General features: G+C 44.6%; 1 protein-coding gene across 1 annotated transcript in view; it reads right to left on the reverse strand.

Annotated features, from left to right (window-relative positions):
• Nucleotides 1-14,441, reverse strand: part of ccdc88ab (coiled-coil domain containing 88Ab) — a gene marked incomplete at its 5' end in the record, with an annotated part of 54,637 nt that overhangs the window by 20,984 nt on the left and 19,212 nt on the right. The window contains 10 exons of the mRNA XM_083694734.1: nt 6-143; nt 1,451-1,623; nt 2,238-2,382; nt 2,482-2,628; nt 2,768-2,926; nt 4,427-4,508; nt 8,475-8,644; nt 10,194-10,334; nt 10,861-10,944; nt 12,633-12,691. Of these exons, the coding sequence (XP_083550860.1) occupies nt 6-143; nt 1,451-1,623; nt 2,238-2,382; nt 2,482-2,628; nt 2,768-2,926; nt 4,427-4,508; nt 8,475-8,644; nt 10,194-10,334; nt 10,861-10,944; nt 12,633-12,691 (1,298 nt within the window). The remainder of the gene's footprint in view (nt 1-5; nt 144-1,450; nt 1,624-2,237; nt 2,383-2,481; nt 2,629-2,767; nt 2,927-4,426; nt 4,509-8,474; nt 8,645-10,193; nt 10,335-10,860; nt 10,945-12,632; nt 12,692-14,441) is intronic.

Here is a 14,441-nt window from a genome sequence, read left to right on the forward strand (position 1 = left end):
TATACCTGTCTCTCAGAGTTCTCCCTCAGTGTGTCCAGGGTCTTCTCCAGCAGACCTTTCTCCTTCATCAGATCAGTACTGAGGCCCTCTGCGCTGCGTAGACTGTCCCTGTCTGTGTTCAGCTCACTCTCCAGCAGGGCCAGCTACACACACACACACACACACACACACACACACTTTGATTAGAGACCAAATTACAGTATGCAGTATAGCCAGGCACCCAACCCATCATTCCCTTTCAATTCAAGAAGCCATTATTTTCACCTTTTAATTAAGTAATTCAATCCACACCTAACCATGTTAATAATATTTCTACAGTGGGATGTGAGCCCCATGATGCATCACCCTGCAGTGTAATGGTAATTCACATCTCTTAAAGTAGCCCCAGCAACACAGAGCTGACAGAGTGAAGAGGGGGGTAATTAACTAGAACACACTCTCTACAGAGGGAGGGAGAGAGAAAGAGGGTCTGAATGATCTCTGAATAAATGGCTAAAATCACCACAGCTGTTTCATCTTCTCTGCCCCCCTCCTCTCTCACACACACACACACACACACACACACACACACACACACACACACACACGTTCAAATTCAAAGTTCAAAAGGCAGGCTGATTGCTAATCAAAGATATACAGCAAGCACCTAATTCGGTGAAAGCAGCTACATTCAAAACATGCTGCCAATTGCTTGCCCACAGACAGCCAGTTAAACCGCTGTTATTGTCCAAGACTTCTACCATAGATTAACTTTTCAATGTGTTTCTTTATAAACCCAGACCCAGTGATGTTCGCTAACTCAGTCTCCCGTCTTCTTTTCTCTTTGTGTGAGAAAGGGCAAGGCACATTTTTATGCTTTTTATTCTAAGAGCACAGAGAAGGCTTACACATCTGAAAATTGCAGAGAGACAGAGTGATCCTTAGAATGGAGTGTTTAAGCATCAAGACTGGGAGAGAATAGAGAATAGGAAATGCTTTGCAGGATTTACTGGCTTCTTTCAACTCTCTCTCTCTGCCATTGAGCTGAGCGGAGAGGGCTGAGAAGATAAGTGTCGGGGTGAAATATAGGGGGGCTGGCATTAGATGCTAATGTGGGGTTACAGCCCAGGCTGCTATTGTTAGCTGTGATAAGGAGCCCGTGTGGATTCCATGGTTGGTGGGCTGGGCAGAGTAGGGGACTTGTTTAGAGTGCAAATGCAGAGGCCATTGTGTAAGTGTAAGGAACTTGTAGGGAACTAGTTGACTTCATTGTAGCGGACATGAAGAGGGGACATGCATAGGCATCAGTGTTGGTTGACAGGTAAAGGGAAAGGCCTATGATACAGACTTCAGTGTGTATTAGTAATGTTGGGTAAATGTTTATGATGGTGTCATTGTCAGCCATGGTCATGCGTGAGGTAGTGTAGTCTCTAGTATAGGGGACAGGTATGTGAAGTACAGGTGTACCAACCCTCTGAGTGAGCTTCTGGTTCTCCTTTTCAGCCTTAGTGAGGCGTGTGGGGGCATCTGCGGACACCCTCAGCTCCTCCACAGTCTTCAGCAGAGCTTGGTTCTCCTTCTCAAGCTTCAGCAGGCGGCTAGACGTCAGCTCGTTCACCTCGTGGCCCAGGGATTTCTGAGGCACTGCACAATACAACCCTGTGTTAAGACTACTGCCAATTACACAACACATTCAACCTCATGTTAGACCACTATACAAGCAACCCTAGTGTATGTCAACTACAGAAGTGTTTGAAACAGTTCTTTGTTCAGTAAAGACTTGTCTAGAGAACAGCTTTTGAGAAGTGAGAACCGTCAACAATCACCTATAGTATCTCTACTGTCCCCATGACCTGTCATTTCAAATCACAGAACAACCATGGTTCAGATATAGCATTGGGGAAATATAGAAGGGGAAGTGTGGTAGCTACATCCCATGTGTACTGTAGGGCTATATTGGTTTAACAGTAATTCTTGCACCAAGACTGAGGGTTAGCTACACTATATAGGTATACTGTAACTAATTCCTGCAATAACAAATACTCAGGGTTTATCTGGATCCAAAACCAGTTAACCTGATAAACATTGTTCCAAATCGAGACCTTGTGCTAATCCTGGTCCTGGAGCCATTCACTATTAATTACAGGACCTAATCAAGTGTAAATAAACCCTGTCCAATCTGTTGCTGTATGGAAGGCCAAAGAAAGGACCAGAGCCTCTTTGTGCATGTGTGCGTATGTGTGCTCCAGGCTGCTCACCCTCTGTGAGGTCGGGGGTCTTGGAGAGCTGCTCCAGTTCCCAGCCCAGGTGGAGAGACTCGTCCATGCTCTGTTTCTGGGCCATCTCCAGCACAAGGTTCTCCTCCATCAGCTCCTCAATACGCTTCCTGTCCATATCCCGCTCCTGACACACACACACACACACACAAACAATGATAAAGCATTACAAAGTAAAAACCTACGAGGACCTTATTCAATCTCTCTCTCTCTCTCTCTCTCTCACCATCTCCATGTCGTGTATCTTGGACTTGAATTGCAGGCTCTCCTTCTCCAGCTCATGGAGTTTGTCGGAGCGATCTCTGGTGCCTTCCAGCTGGTCCTCCAGCATGGCCTTGGTCTCGAGAAGCACCTGGTTGTCTTCCTTCAGCTCCTGTCAGGGTAAAATAAGAAATGACACCGCTTCCACTATAGTGGTTCTGGTATAGCCTGGAGTGTGTAAGGAACTAGATATAATTATTTTCAATCAAAGACACCGTTCAGACTTCAATCTGACTTTTGTTTGGGCGTACCTCTAGCCTAGCTTTGTAGAACTCGATGTCGTGGAGCCTCTCCTTGTAGCGTCCCACTTCACTCTCCAGCTTGTCCACTCGTATGGCCTTCTCCCTCAAAGCGTCTAGCTCGTCACGATAGGCCCGCGCTGAGCGGGCGTCTGACAACAACTGCATGCTCTGGAAGGAGCAAAACAATACACAACATATCAAGGCAACAGAGAAATATGGGCTTCACACACACACACACACACACACACACACACACACACACACACACACACACACACACACACACACACACACACACACACACGTGACAGGAGGTGTGTGTGTGTGTGCGCGTGTGTGTAATTCTGTAGTTGGTGAGGTTTGTTTGGCAGACTGTGTGTAGTAGCCATCAGGGTGTGCATCAGTGTAACACAAAAGGGATGCGATGTGTGTGTGTGTGTGTGTGTATGTGTGTATGCATGTGTATGTGTGTGTGGTTCCTGACGGTAAGTGTGCCACTGGCATTTTAGGAAATCCTCCAGATCAACTCAGGTGAAGCAGTGTATTAAATGGACAGTGATGCTGGTGTTAAGTAGTGGGATATGACGTGTGTGTGTATGTGTGTGTGTGTGTGTGTGTGTGTGTGTGTGTGCGTGTGCGTGTGTAGTAGGGTAAAGTAGGGCACAGCCGGTTACTGTCTATGTTTACACCTTTGAGATTTAGAGAGCTTCCAGTTACTTAGTACTGAGCTGAGCATTGTTGTTGTTAGTGTTTATCAGCTCTGTGTTAATAAGCTCTGTGCTCTCATGGTCTGGTCTGTAATTGACACCGAAGGGATGCTATGTGTATGTGTGTGTGTGTGTGTGTGTGTGTGTGTGTGTGTGTGTGTGTGTGTGTGTGTATGCATGTGTGGTTCCTGACAATAAGTGTGCCACTGGCATTTTAGGAAATCCTCCAGATCAACTCAGGTGAAGCAGTGTATTAAATGGACAGTGATGCTGGTGTTAAGTAGTGGGATATGACGTGTGTGTGTGTGTGTGTGTGCGTGTGTAGTAGGGTAAAGTAGGGCACAGCCGGTTACTGTCTATGTTTACACCTTTGAGATTTAGAGAGCTTCCAGTTACTTAGTACTGAGCTGAGCATTGTTGTTGTTAGTGTTTATCAGCTCTGTGTTAATAAGCTCTGTGCTCTCATGGTCTGGTCTGTAATTGACACCGAAGGGATGCAATGTGTATGTGTGTGTGTGTGTGTGTGTGTGTGTGTGTGTGTATGTGGTTCCTGACGATAAGTGTGCCACTGGCATTTTAGGAAATCCTCCAGATCAAACTCAGGTGAAGCAGTGTATTAAATGGACAGTGATTCTGGTGTTAAGTAGTGGGATATGACGTGTGTGTGTGTGTGTGTGTGTGTGTGCGTGTGTGTGTAGTAGGGTCTGGTCTGTAATTGAGCAGTAAGGTAGCTAAAACGTGGTCAGAGGGGGTCAGACCGCATATAGAGCAAGTCTGAAAATGACCATAGGCTACACAGAGCGGACAGAACCCACACATGGCTATTGTAAATGTAGCTTGCAGCTCACGTTGAGCTATCCACATCTGTTGTGTGTAGATCTGTTCTGTTGCTCTGTGCTGTATTGGTTTGGTCTGATCTGTTGCTCTGTGCTGTATTGGTTAGGTCTGGTTGGTACTGTACCTCCTGTTGGATCCTCCTCAGTTCTGTCTCCATGTTCTCCAGCTCCTGTCTACAGTCCAGAAGCTGCTCACTCTTCTCCTCCCTGAAAGAGAGAGAGAGAGAGATACAGAGAGAGAGAGAGAAGGGGGTGGGAGGTAGGGAGAGAGAAAAAAAAAAACAGATCTGTAAACACACATATGAACACACTTAACAGCCTGACTCACAATCACAAGACTCTTTAACTGTTCCACATGATTATGATTGTTTGTTGTTACTAAATTGGCCTACAAAAACTAGACTCTTCCATGGGGGATTTCAACTTTGGCCAGGTTAACATAAGCTAACTCTGTCAGGGGACATTGTTAACATTGTAGGTGAGTTACATTATCAAATGACATTATGGTAAATAGCGAATCATATTGGATATTACCAGAGTCAGGCTGTCTATTCACAGTGCTCAGGTCAGAACATAAGAATAATCCACTTATGTCTGACAATATTAGTCTAAAATATAACAGCATTAGAAGAGGTAATTTGCACCATTGATACTCAAGCACATTATAAGTAAACAAAACTAAATCAAATGTACTGTGTCTTTTCAATCATTAAATTTTAGACCGGGCCTTAACCTAGTTTCCATTCTATAAAAAGAGCCATGTATTTATGTGTCCATTAGGGAGCCCAATGATTGATGTTGTGGTGAGAAAACAAGCTCTTCCTGTGTTATTCCAAACCTCTACCATCACACAGCTTCAAAGCTGCTCTTTTCCTCTGGAGGACAGAACACCCTCTGAATGACCCCATGACCTCCTCCAAGGCACAAATGCAAATATCTTCCAACTGTAGAAAAACTAGCTTTGGTTCCCCTGTAGCACTGCCATAGGTTCCCTCCCCTGTTTGTTATACTGTCAAGTGAGATAACATCTAGTTAAATTAACAGTTTTCTTTCTCTAACTAGCCAGTAAACTCCTGTACCCCTCCACCCTCTGTACTCTGTCTGACTAGACACCTCTACTCAACTCAGAATGAGCCACAAATATATCTGCCACAAACACTCCTCCATCATAGTCTGTGCTGTAGTAGTCCCACATCATGTCTGCCTGTGTGTGTGTCTGCGTGTGTGTGTGTGTGTGTGTGTGTGTGTGCGCGCACGCGCGCGCGTCACTGTGTGTATGTCTGTGTGTGAGGAGCAGGCAGAGGCTTGCTGTGGGGGAGACCAGTCCTACAGGCTCCCGGTGAGGAAGAGAGAGAGAATGCTTCACAGAGCTTTGAAGACAGAACACTGTATAACATCTGAACTCATCTGAGGAATGCTCAGTCTCTCTCTGGTCCACTGATCATCTGAGGGCATGCCAGGCTGCTGTTCTCCAGTGACTCTGCCTGGTTTGTGCTAAGCCTGTGGTATACCCACCCATGTTGCAGTGTTACTGCGACACACATGTTTAAATCACACAAGCCAGGAGCTGCAGACATGGAATAAAAAGCTAGAGCTAGTGTTCTGCAGCTGGTGTTCTCTATGCTACAGTAGTGGGTAAACAGTAAACACACAGTGGCACACACAGTGGCACACACACACACACACACACACACACACCACCTGTCATCAGACATTCAACGTCTCCTGAACAGCAAAACAACCTCTCAACACCTTTCACTGTTCCCCTCAGTGTTCAGTACAGACCAAGACAAAGACAGGAGATGACATCCTAGTAGTCACTCACAGCTGTGAGGAGATGACTGCACTACAGTCTATTGTAGTTCTGAGTCACAATAACAATCATGGAGGTGCCAGACAACTGTACACTCAGTTTGCCTATTGGTGCAAGTAAATCCTACAAACAGTCTGCCATACACATTAAGATATAGTAAGGGCCAGGAGTTTTTCCTTACCATGTGACAAGGCCAGAAAAATCCCTGAACCTATCCATACTTTATAGTTGATAGTTAACTACAGCACCTAAGGATAGAGATTAGGTCCTCAGGGCCAGGAGATTTTCCATGACCACATGATTGACAAGGAATAACTCCAGGCCCTTATCACAGTCAGCCACAGCTAGCATGATAACAATGGAGGTTTGGTCTTCTTGGGGCAACTAGGGGGCATGTCATGATCCATTACTTCTGTTTGTTTAATGCTTTGTATTCATGCTTTGTAAACTTCAACATAAAGCAGTGTTTCCATGGAATACTCTAGCAGAGATATTGTCACATGGTCAGTAAACTGCGTGCCTTCAGCAGGACATTCCTCAGCAGCAAGTTAACGCAGTAGAATTCAGTTGTTTATTGTGTTTTATAACTGGCTTTGAGCAAAGCCTCTAGTGTCTTGCGCTACAACAGAAATAGATACAAGCTGAGATACAAGCTGAATTCATTACATGCTGTTTCATGCTGTTGATAGTCACTCTAGTCTGAATAGTCAGACACCTATAAAGAAGAATATATATCACGTACAGCAGCCAAGGACGCCTCTTCTCATCTGATGGGAAGTAGGCCAGAGCCCCGGACAGACATCTAACCCAGGATCAGACTTACATGGGTGAGTTCCAACCCCCCACCCCCCCCCCCCCCCCCCCCCCCCACCTACACCCCTATCCCCCAGAGCACTCCTGTAGATCTCAGAGGATAGGATACGTGGAAGCATTATAAGGAACATTCCACCCAGCCAAATACATTACTGATTCAGGATTGTCTTAGACAGGACCATCTACTGATCAATAAGTGATCCATTATGCATTACAAATGCATAAGTAAAATAATTGATATCAAATTACCAATGGTTTCACGGCAGGACAACAACCATCATAAGATCCACAGACTCCGCAGTTCAGTTTGTGCATCATAAAAAAAAACACTTCCCCTCAGAAGCAGAGGCACTTCTCATAATAATGACCCCTCCCTTTGATAAAACTGACCGCTAAGCTCTTTGTGTCTCTGTAAGGTTAATGGCCTCTGTAGAGGAAGCTCTATTATTCATGCAAACAACAATGCTGAGAGTGCTTGCTCCATCGCATCAGTACAGTGTAGATATGAGTGTGTGCTATTGGGAGGAGGTTAAGAGGAAATGTATTCTCCTTTAACAATACCCTCTCGACATGTAAAAGTTGTTCTTCCGTTTTCAGTATCCTGTTTGACTGTTTTAGCTGTTCTCAGGGCCTTCAGACTGGTCAGTGGACTTCAGTAGCTGTGACTAAGATCGTGTTCAGTAGGCTCCAAACAGGAGAATCTTTTATGAAATGGAATAATTCCTAGATAAAGGCTCCAAACAGGGGAATTTTATTTTTTTAAAAATCACCAGTCCTGAGGTTTACAGATATACTATAGGATCCTCCTTTGACAGACAGCTGAGTCATGATCCTCATCTCCTATGACTCACAGTACCTACTGTACTTTGTTGTTTTACATGGTCAGACAGTCATGGGACAGCTGACAAGGGTCACCTCCTGGTTGAGAGATAATATTATATATGATACTATATATCTAAAAAACCAATGGGTTTTTTACAGATCTTGTGCGAGCCAATAGCGTGTTGTCTGCCCAAGGGGTTCTGACAGTTCTTAGAAGGGTCATCGATATTCACACAGATCACTGTGACTGCTTTTTTTTCTATTTCAAGAAACTTTCTAGTATGCCTGTAGTGTCCTTACTAGCATATTTATCGGTCATTGTCCAACAACTGCAAAATCATTAAAAGACACTGCAACCTTAAAATGCTAACTGGCTACCTGTTACACAGTAAACCACTCAGTTCTAGCTAGCATTTTGTGGTTGCTGGCCAACTGGCGTTTAATGATTTTGCAACAATGACCGATAAATATGTTAGTAACGACACCACAGGCATACTAGAAAGTTTCTTGAAACACAACGAAAAAAGCAATCACAGCAAAAAACAAAAGGTAGACAATAAAATGTAACATTGCAATCAACGAGGGGACCGCTCTCGTCCCCCTCAAACCATTTGGAACACCATCCCGCGGTTATCACTGGGTGAGTACACTACAAGTGCTAGTGATAAGCCAATGGGGTACTTCCATTACTAGTAAACAAGCCAATGAGAGTCCAGTATACTCACAGTTCCTGTCTGAAGCGTCTGATCTTAGCCTTGGCATCCGCCAGCTCCACTGACAGGTGCTGACGGCTCTCTGTGCGGCGCATGCTGGGCGAGTCGTTGGGTGACTGGGCACACAGGGCCGGGGGAGAGTATTGCCCACAGTCCCTCTCCTGGGTCAGCTCCACTATAGTCTGGTAGGATAGGACAGAACAGAACTGGGTCAACTCCACTGTGGTCTGGTAGGATAGGACAGAACAGAACTGTGAGATACAACATCTAAATACATGACTCTAGAGAGTCTGTGAGTGCCAGTTTTCACGAGTACCTGTTCCCCCCCCCCCCCCCCCCCCCCGTGTCTCAAACACTAACTGCTACTATTTGAGACGCTATGCTCCGAGCTCACACGCTCGTTACGCGGCCAGTGTAGTCTCTGTGTTAGTCTTAACCTACTCTTGTGTGTTCACCAGGGGAGGCTAGCGGAGGTAGACATTGGAGGACGGTCTCATTGTAATGCATGGACCTCATTCCATGCATTACTATGAGCCCGTCCTCCAATGTCTACCTCCACCAGTCTCCTCTGATAGGCAGACACAGTAGCACCTCTCCTCTCCTGCTGATGTGTCAAGTAGAGGTGGTGTCAGATTAGTGCTCAGATTAGGCCAGGTGCTGTGGCAGCACCCTGCCCAGATCAGACCATTAAACACAAACCACAAACATAATGATGAGCCCCATGCTAATTGGCCTAGTGTAGTTAAGGCTGAAGTATAGGGCATAAAATGGCACGCCACTCGCTGGGGTGAAATTGGGGCTTGGTTTGGAGATGGAGAGGGAGAGACCTCACTAGCTCAAGTTATGTGTAGGGCATATAATAGTGCTTTTGGTCTGGGTTTGGACCCATCAAAGCTCAGGTATTATTGGGCACTCCACACATTCACTCACAGATGTGAAATTAGGGCTGGGTTTAGATTGGAAGAGATCTATGAATGGGCAGAAATAGGCTCAATTGGACTGTGAGAGAGGAAGAGGATATTAAAGATATTCCCAGTATGGTGACTTCACCCAGTGTTCATGCCTCCCACCCCCTCCATGCAGACCCCCGTGCCCATATGAGGAAATGGGCTTTTAATGAAGAGCGGCTGGCCTCCTCCATTGGTGATCTGGAGACCATTATAACCCCCCCCCCACACACACACACACAAACACAGAGCAGGCTTGGGCATCTGTATGGGTGGGCTGTCCTTAATCAGCCTCCTCTGGGTTACACACACACACACACACACACACACACACACACACATACACCATATACATATTATATAGACAGTTTACAGTTTTCCACCTTTCTTCATTAAGTGAACATTTTATGTACTCTCAAGGGCTCAGTAAACAGGCACCAGTGCACACAGTTCTCTCTTGGGACACCAGCAGAATACTGTTGTTTTAATTATCCTATCCAGTCCAGTACCTGCACTGGTACAGTTACACAGTAGTATTCTACAAGTACAGTCTGCTACCTCCACTACAGGGGAGGCTGCTGGAGGTAGAAATCAGAGGATGCACTCACTGTAATGCATGGAATGAGGAATGGTATCAAACAAGTGTTTGTTGATACCATTGTGATACCATGTGATATCATTCCTCATTCCGTTCCATCCATTACAACGAGCTCGTCCTACAATTTCTCCGTCCACTGCTCCACTAGTATTACTTAATTCATTCCTATCCAGTCCCCTACTGTACCTCGAGCTGTTCATCCCTCTCATCCACCAGGCGTTTGAGGTGGAAGGCCATGTTCCTGGAGAAGGAGTCCAGGTCCTCCGGTGGCAGCTCTCCTCCCTCCAGCCACTGGAGGTCTACGACATTCTCCTGGTTGTGGGTCACCTTCAAAACAAACAACCACGTCACATTACCCTCACACACTGCTGCCTGCCCATGTACCATACAAGTACACAGGACACCTTCAAAACAAACAAGCACATCACATCACCCTCACACACTGCTGCCTGCCCATGTACCATACAAGTACACAGGACACCTTCAAAACAAACAACCACATTAAATCACATTTAAAACAAACAATACAAATAGGTCTGTCTTTGCCAATGCAGTGCGGATACCAGCCAATATTAGGTAGGTGTCCACACACAGAGGTCCAGATGTGTATTGTTCAGAAGGATGGGAACACTTATTCAAAGTGAAAATTGTTGTGAGGACTGCAGCTGGTATATTTCACCTGAACTATTTCATGTATTTAACTGATGAAAACTCCTGGAAGTTTCTTACAAAATGACCTTAAATAGCCTAGTATCCCTGCACCAAAAATGGAGAGAAAAACATACAAGTTTCCCAGCCAAGGTTTAGTGTTTGAACTGGCAGTCCTCAGAGAATACACGTCTTTGTGTCCTACCTCTTGGATGTGGGAGGCGATGGCAGCTTTAGTGTCAAAGTCCAGAGTCTGGATCCTCTCAATGTACTCTTCTTTCTTCTCGCACTGCAAACAGAGACAGAAAGAGGGAGATTGGGGTTACACAGAGTAGACAGACAAATAGATTACAGACAGACAGGAGGTTACACAGACAGACAGACAGACAGACGGGCTGGAATGTTGAGGGCTTCAGGAGGTCAGCTCAGCAGCTTCCCAAACAATAAGTTGAGCCTTGATTGGCTGGGCTGGAGGAGGGATGGGTAGGAATGTGTATATAGGTATTATCATGGTCTGCGGTAACTTGTGTGTTCAGAACAGTATTCAGTTCATTATGTTGGTAGTGTAGCCTGAGATCCTATGAAAGCTAATATGCAAGAGCTGCTTTAGAAGCATGCATTATAGCACAATGGCACCTTCAGTTTGATATCCCAACATTTTAATCAAATCAACATATAATTCCCAGGCATAAATAGTTGAAATATAAACAAATAGCCTAGATTTGTCTTGTGAAGTAGTGTTAGTACTTGTGAAAACAGTGGGCCTCTGGCTGAATATAAATTGAGGTATGAGTGGGAAAGAGGAGGACAGTGTGTGTATGAGTGACACATCAGTGCCAGTACAGACAGAACAGGGCTTGGGGCCTCCCATGGAGCAGAGGAGACAGACAGACAGACCCATCTTAACTCTAACTAACAGACCCCCCTGACCCTGAGACCCTCTGTGGCCTCTCCCTGACCCTGCTCTGCTGGCTCCTCTCTGGACAGCAGCCAGAACAAGCCACCACCTGTCTCCATGCCAGCAGCACCACTCTGGGGGATAGAGCTACAGTACTTACCAGGCTAACAGTGAGCTAATGCTAGCCCGAGCTAGAAGGCTAATGCTAACCTGAGTAAGAATGATTCATAACTGTCTGTGTTTTATGCCAGTTCAGACAATGGAGCAGTTGAAAAGCTCACTGACGTTAACGGTGAGCTACAATATAGCCTGAGTAGGAATGGTTAACGATGCTTAACCGAGACGGGGTTACTCATCTACTATAGCAGTACATGTTCATGCAAGTCTGAACTACAGTTGAAAAGGTCACTAACGCAAGAATGCTTATGCTAGCCTGACTGAGAGTTCATATAAACTATTATGTTTACTAAAGTCTGAACAATAGAGTTATTGAAGAGGTTACTAACGTTAACGGTAATGGATAAAACTGACCCTGAGGAAGGGTTACTCATCTAACTTTTGCTGTGCTCATGCTAGTCACAGAGCTGTTGAAAAGGTTACTGATGTTCAAAACACTAGTGAGGGACTAACAGCTACTCATAACTGTAGTAAAGTAAGTATTCATCATCCATAAAGTAAGTATCATCATGAAATAGCAAAGGATATGTATGGTAATGGTGGCAAAACTGTTTAGATGAAATGTTAAAAACAATGAAAGGGATAACAAATACAAATGTATATGTCGTTCTCCTGACCGTGGCTGATGTGTCATTGAGCCAGTTTGTGATGCCTATTTCAGTTTTCTAGCCATGTTAACACAGTCTGTTACCGGGGGCTACAGCTTAGTGGCGTAGCACACTCATGCGCATGCCACATAATCGCAAGGTTCCTGGTTCGAGTCCGACCCTCGACACGTCTTGCATATCATCCCTCCTCTCTCTCGCATCCTTGCTGTCAATCTCTCCTGTCTCTATCCCAATAAAGCAGAAAATCGTATTTAAAAAAACAAAAAAACAACTGTCTGTTATTGTTAGACTTACCTGTACAGCACAGCCGAGCACCAGCAGCAGTAGCTTCTTCATCTCCTCCAGGCCTTGCTCTGCAGACACACAACAGCAACAGTTATACTACCAGATGCTGTGTGTAGGTTAGCAAATTTACATTTTAAAAGGAGAACAAAACAAAGCTTTAACTTGAGTTCTCAATAAATCAATATCAGATATTCAGATATTTTCCTTGTGATGAGTTGTTATTGACCAAGGCACTTCTGCACAGTATCACTCACAAAATCTGATCCATAATCAGGACCAAAAGTATCGCACTGCTCTTAAACGGTAAAAAGATAACTGCCGACGATCAAGCTAATATGAGAAAAGATAATTAAATCAAATTGAATACAGTCTAATGCTTCAAATGTGATGTTCCTAAACAAAAGATTTGGGAGTGTTTTTCCTGAATCAGACCAGATGTAACCTGGCTAGCTCCTGTACAGTTACAGTAAAACGCCCAGAGCATATTGTGATGAAATGATGAACAGCCAAAACAGCTGTTGGGTAGGATCAACATGGTTGAGGTAATCTGAAGGCTTGTGGTCTGCAGTAATAATGAGCCAGGTGGTGGGTGTGTGTGTGTGTGTGTGTGTGTGTGTGTGTGTCTGTGTGTGTGTGTGTGTGTGTGTGTGTGTGTGTGTGTGTGTGTGTGTGTGTGTGTGTGTGTGTGTGTGTGTGTGTGTGTGTATGTGTGTGTGTGATAAGCCAGATCATCAGCCCTGGGGTAGAGAGAGCAAGCACTGGGCCATAAATACAGATTACTAACAACAGGCTTAGACTACAGGCGTGTTTACCCTGAAAAAAAAAACGACCACACAGCACAAACTAAATCCTGACAGCAGGTACAACATACATGTTCTCTCATCATAGATATCCATAAAACAAAAGGAAAGACAGCGAGGATTGAGTTGCTAGAACAGTATACTGTACAGTGTGTATGGTGAATGTGTGGTTGTGAGTGAGTTGGTCAGTAACTATTTCGGCCTCAGAATGAGTTCCAACATCTGTCATAAAAAAGCTACTCAGGGCCATTTGATGTTATTGGTAGTCAATAAGTCAATTGATTGTAAATGCAATTATATCATTTACAGAGCTGATATACAGTAGGCCTATTGTCAGTCGAACGTATAGATAGCATAATAGGAGTTGCTCCTTTATTGTAAAAGCAAATCTATAGCAACTAATAGTTAATTGTACATCGACTGCTGACAAATCCTACTGATTTTCACATTTTTGTAGACGGGGTCTATCTATTATCTATCTGGACTGGAATCCTGACAGATCAACACAGAGGAAGTCCTCAGGGAGGCTAAATATGGTCATCAGCTAAGCTAACAGGATGTTTGGGTCCAGATTTAGACCACATTTATTTTTCACTGTTAGAAAAATAACTGTTGGCGTGGCCGAATTTTACTACCTCCTCGTGTCTAAAACAGACGCAAACTTGGCTACACTGAGAAAAGAAGGCCTGTACTGAGTGCATAGGGGATACTGTTCTAATGGCAAGATGCCTGATACAAACGTCCTCTATAGGGGACTTTGAAGTTAAACTGCCATGGATTTTCCATACGATTAATTATTGACATATTGATTAGGTAGGGTACCTAGCGGGAACAGTAATACAACACCATCTTACTGTACCAACTGCATTCTTCATGGATCGATAAAGACAAGAGTGATAATATGCTACTGAGAAAGGTCATGCTTCAAGCATTTCTTTGGTGTCAAGTTAACAAATAAGCTTTGGATTGACTTACATTTAAGAGAGCAGGGAATAGCTTCAGAATGTGTGTATAATTT

The sequence above is a fragment of the Argentina silus genome (genome assembly GCF_951799395.1).
Source record: "Argentina silus genome assembly, chromosome: X".
NCBI classification, from domain to species: domain Eukaryota; kingdom Metazoa; phylum Chordata; class Actinopteri; order Argentiniformes; family Argentinidae; genus Argentina; species Argentina silus.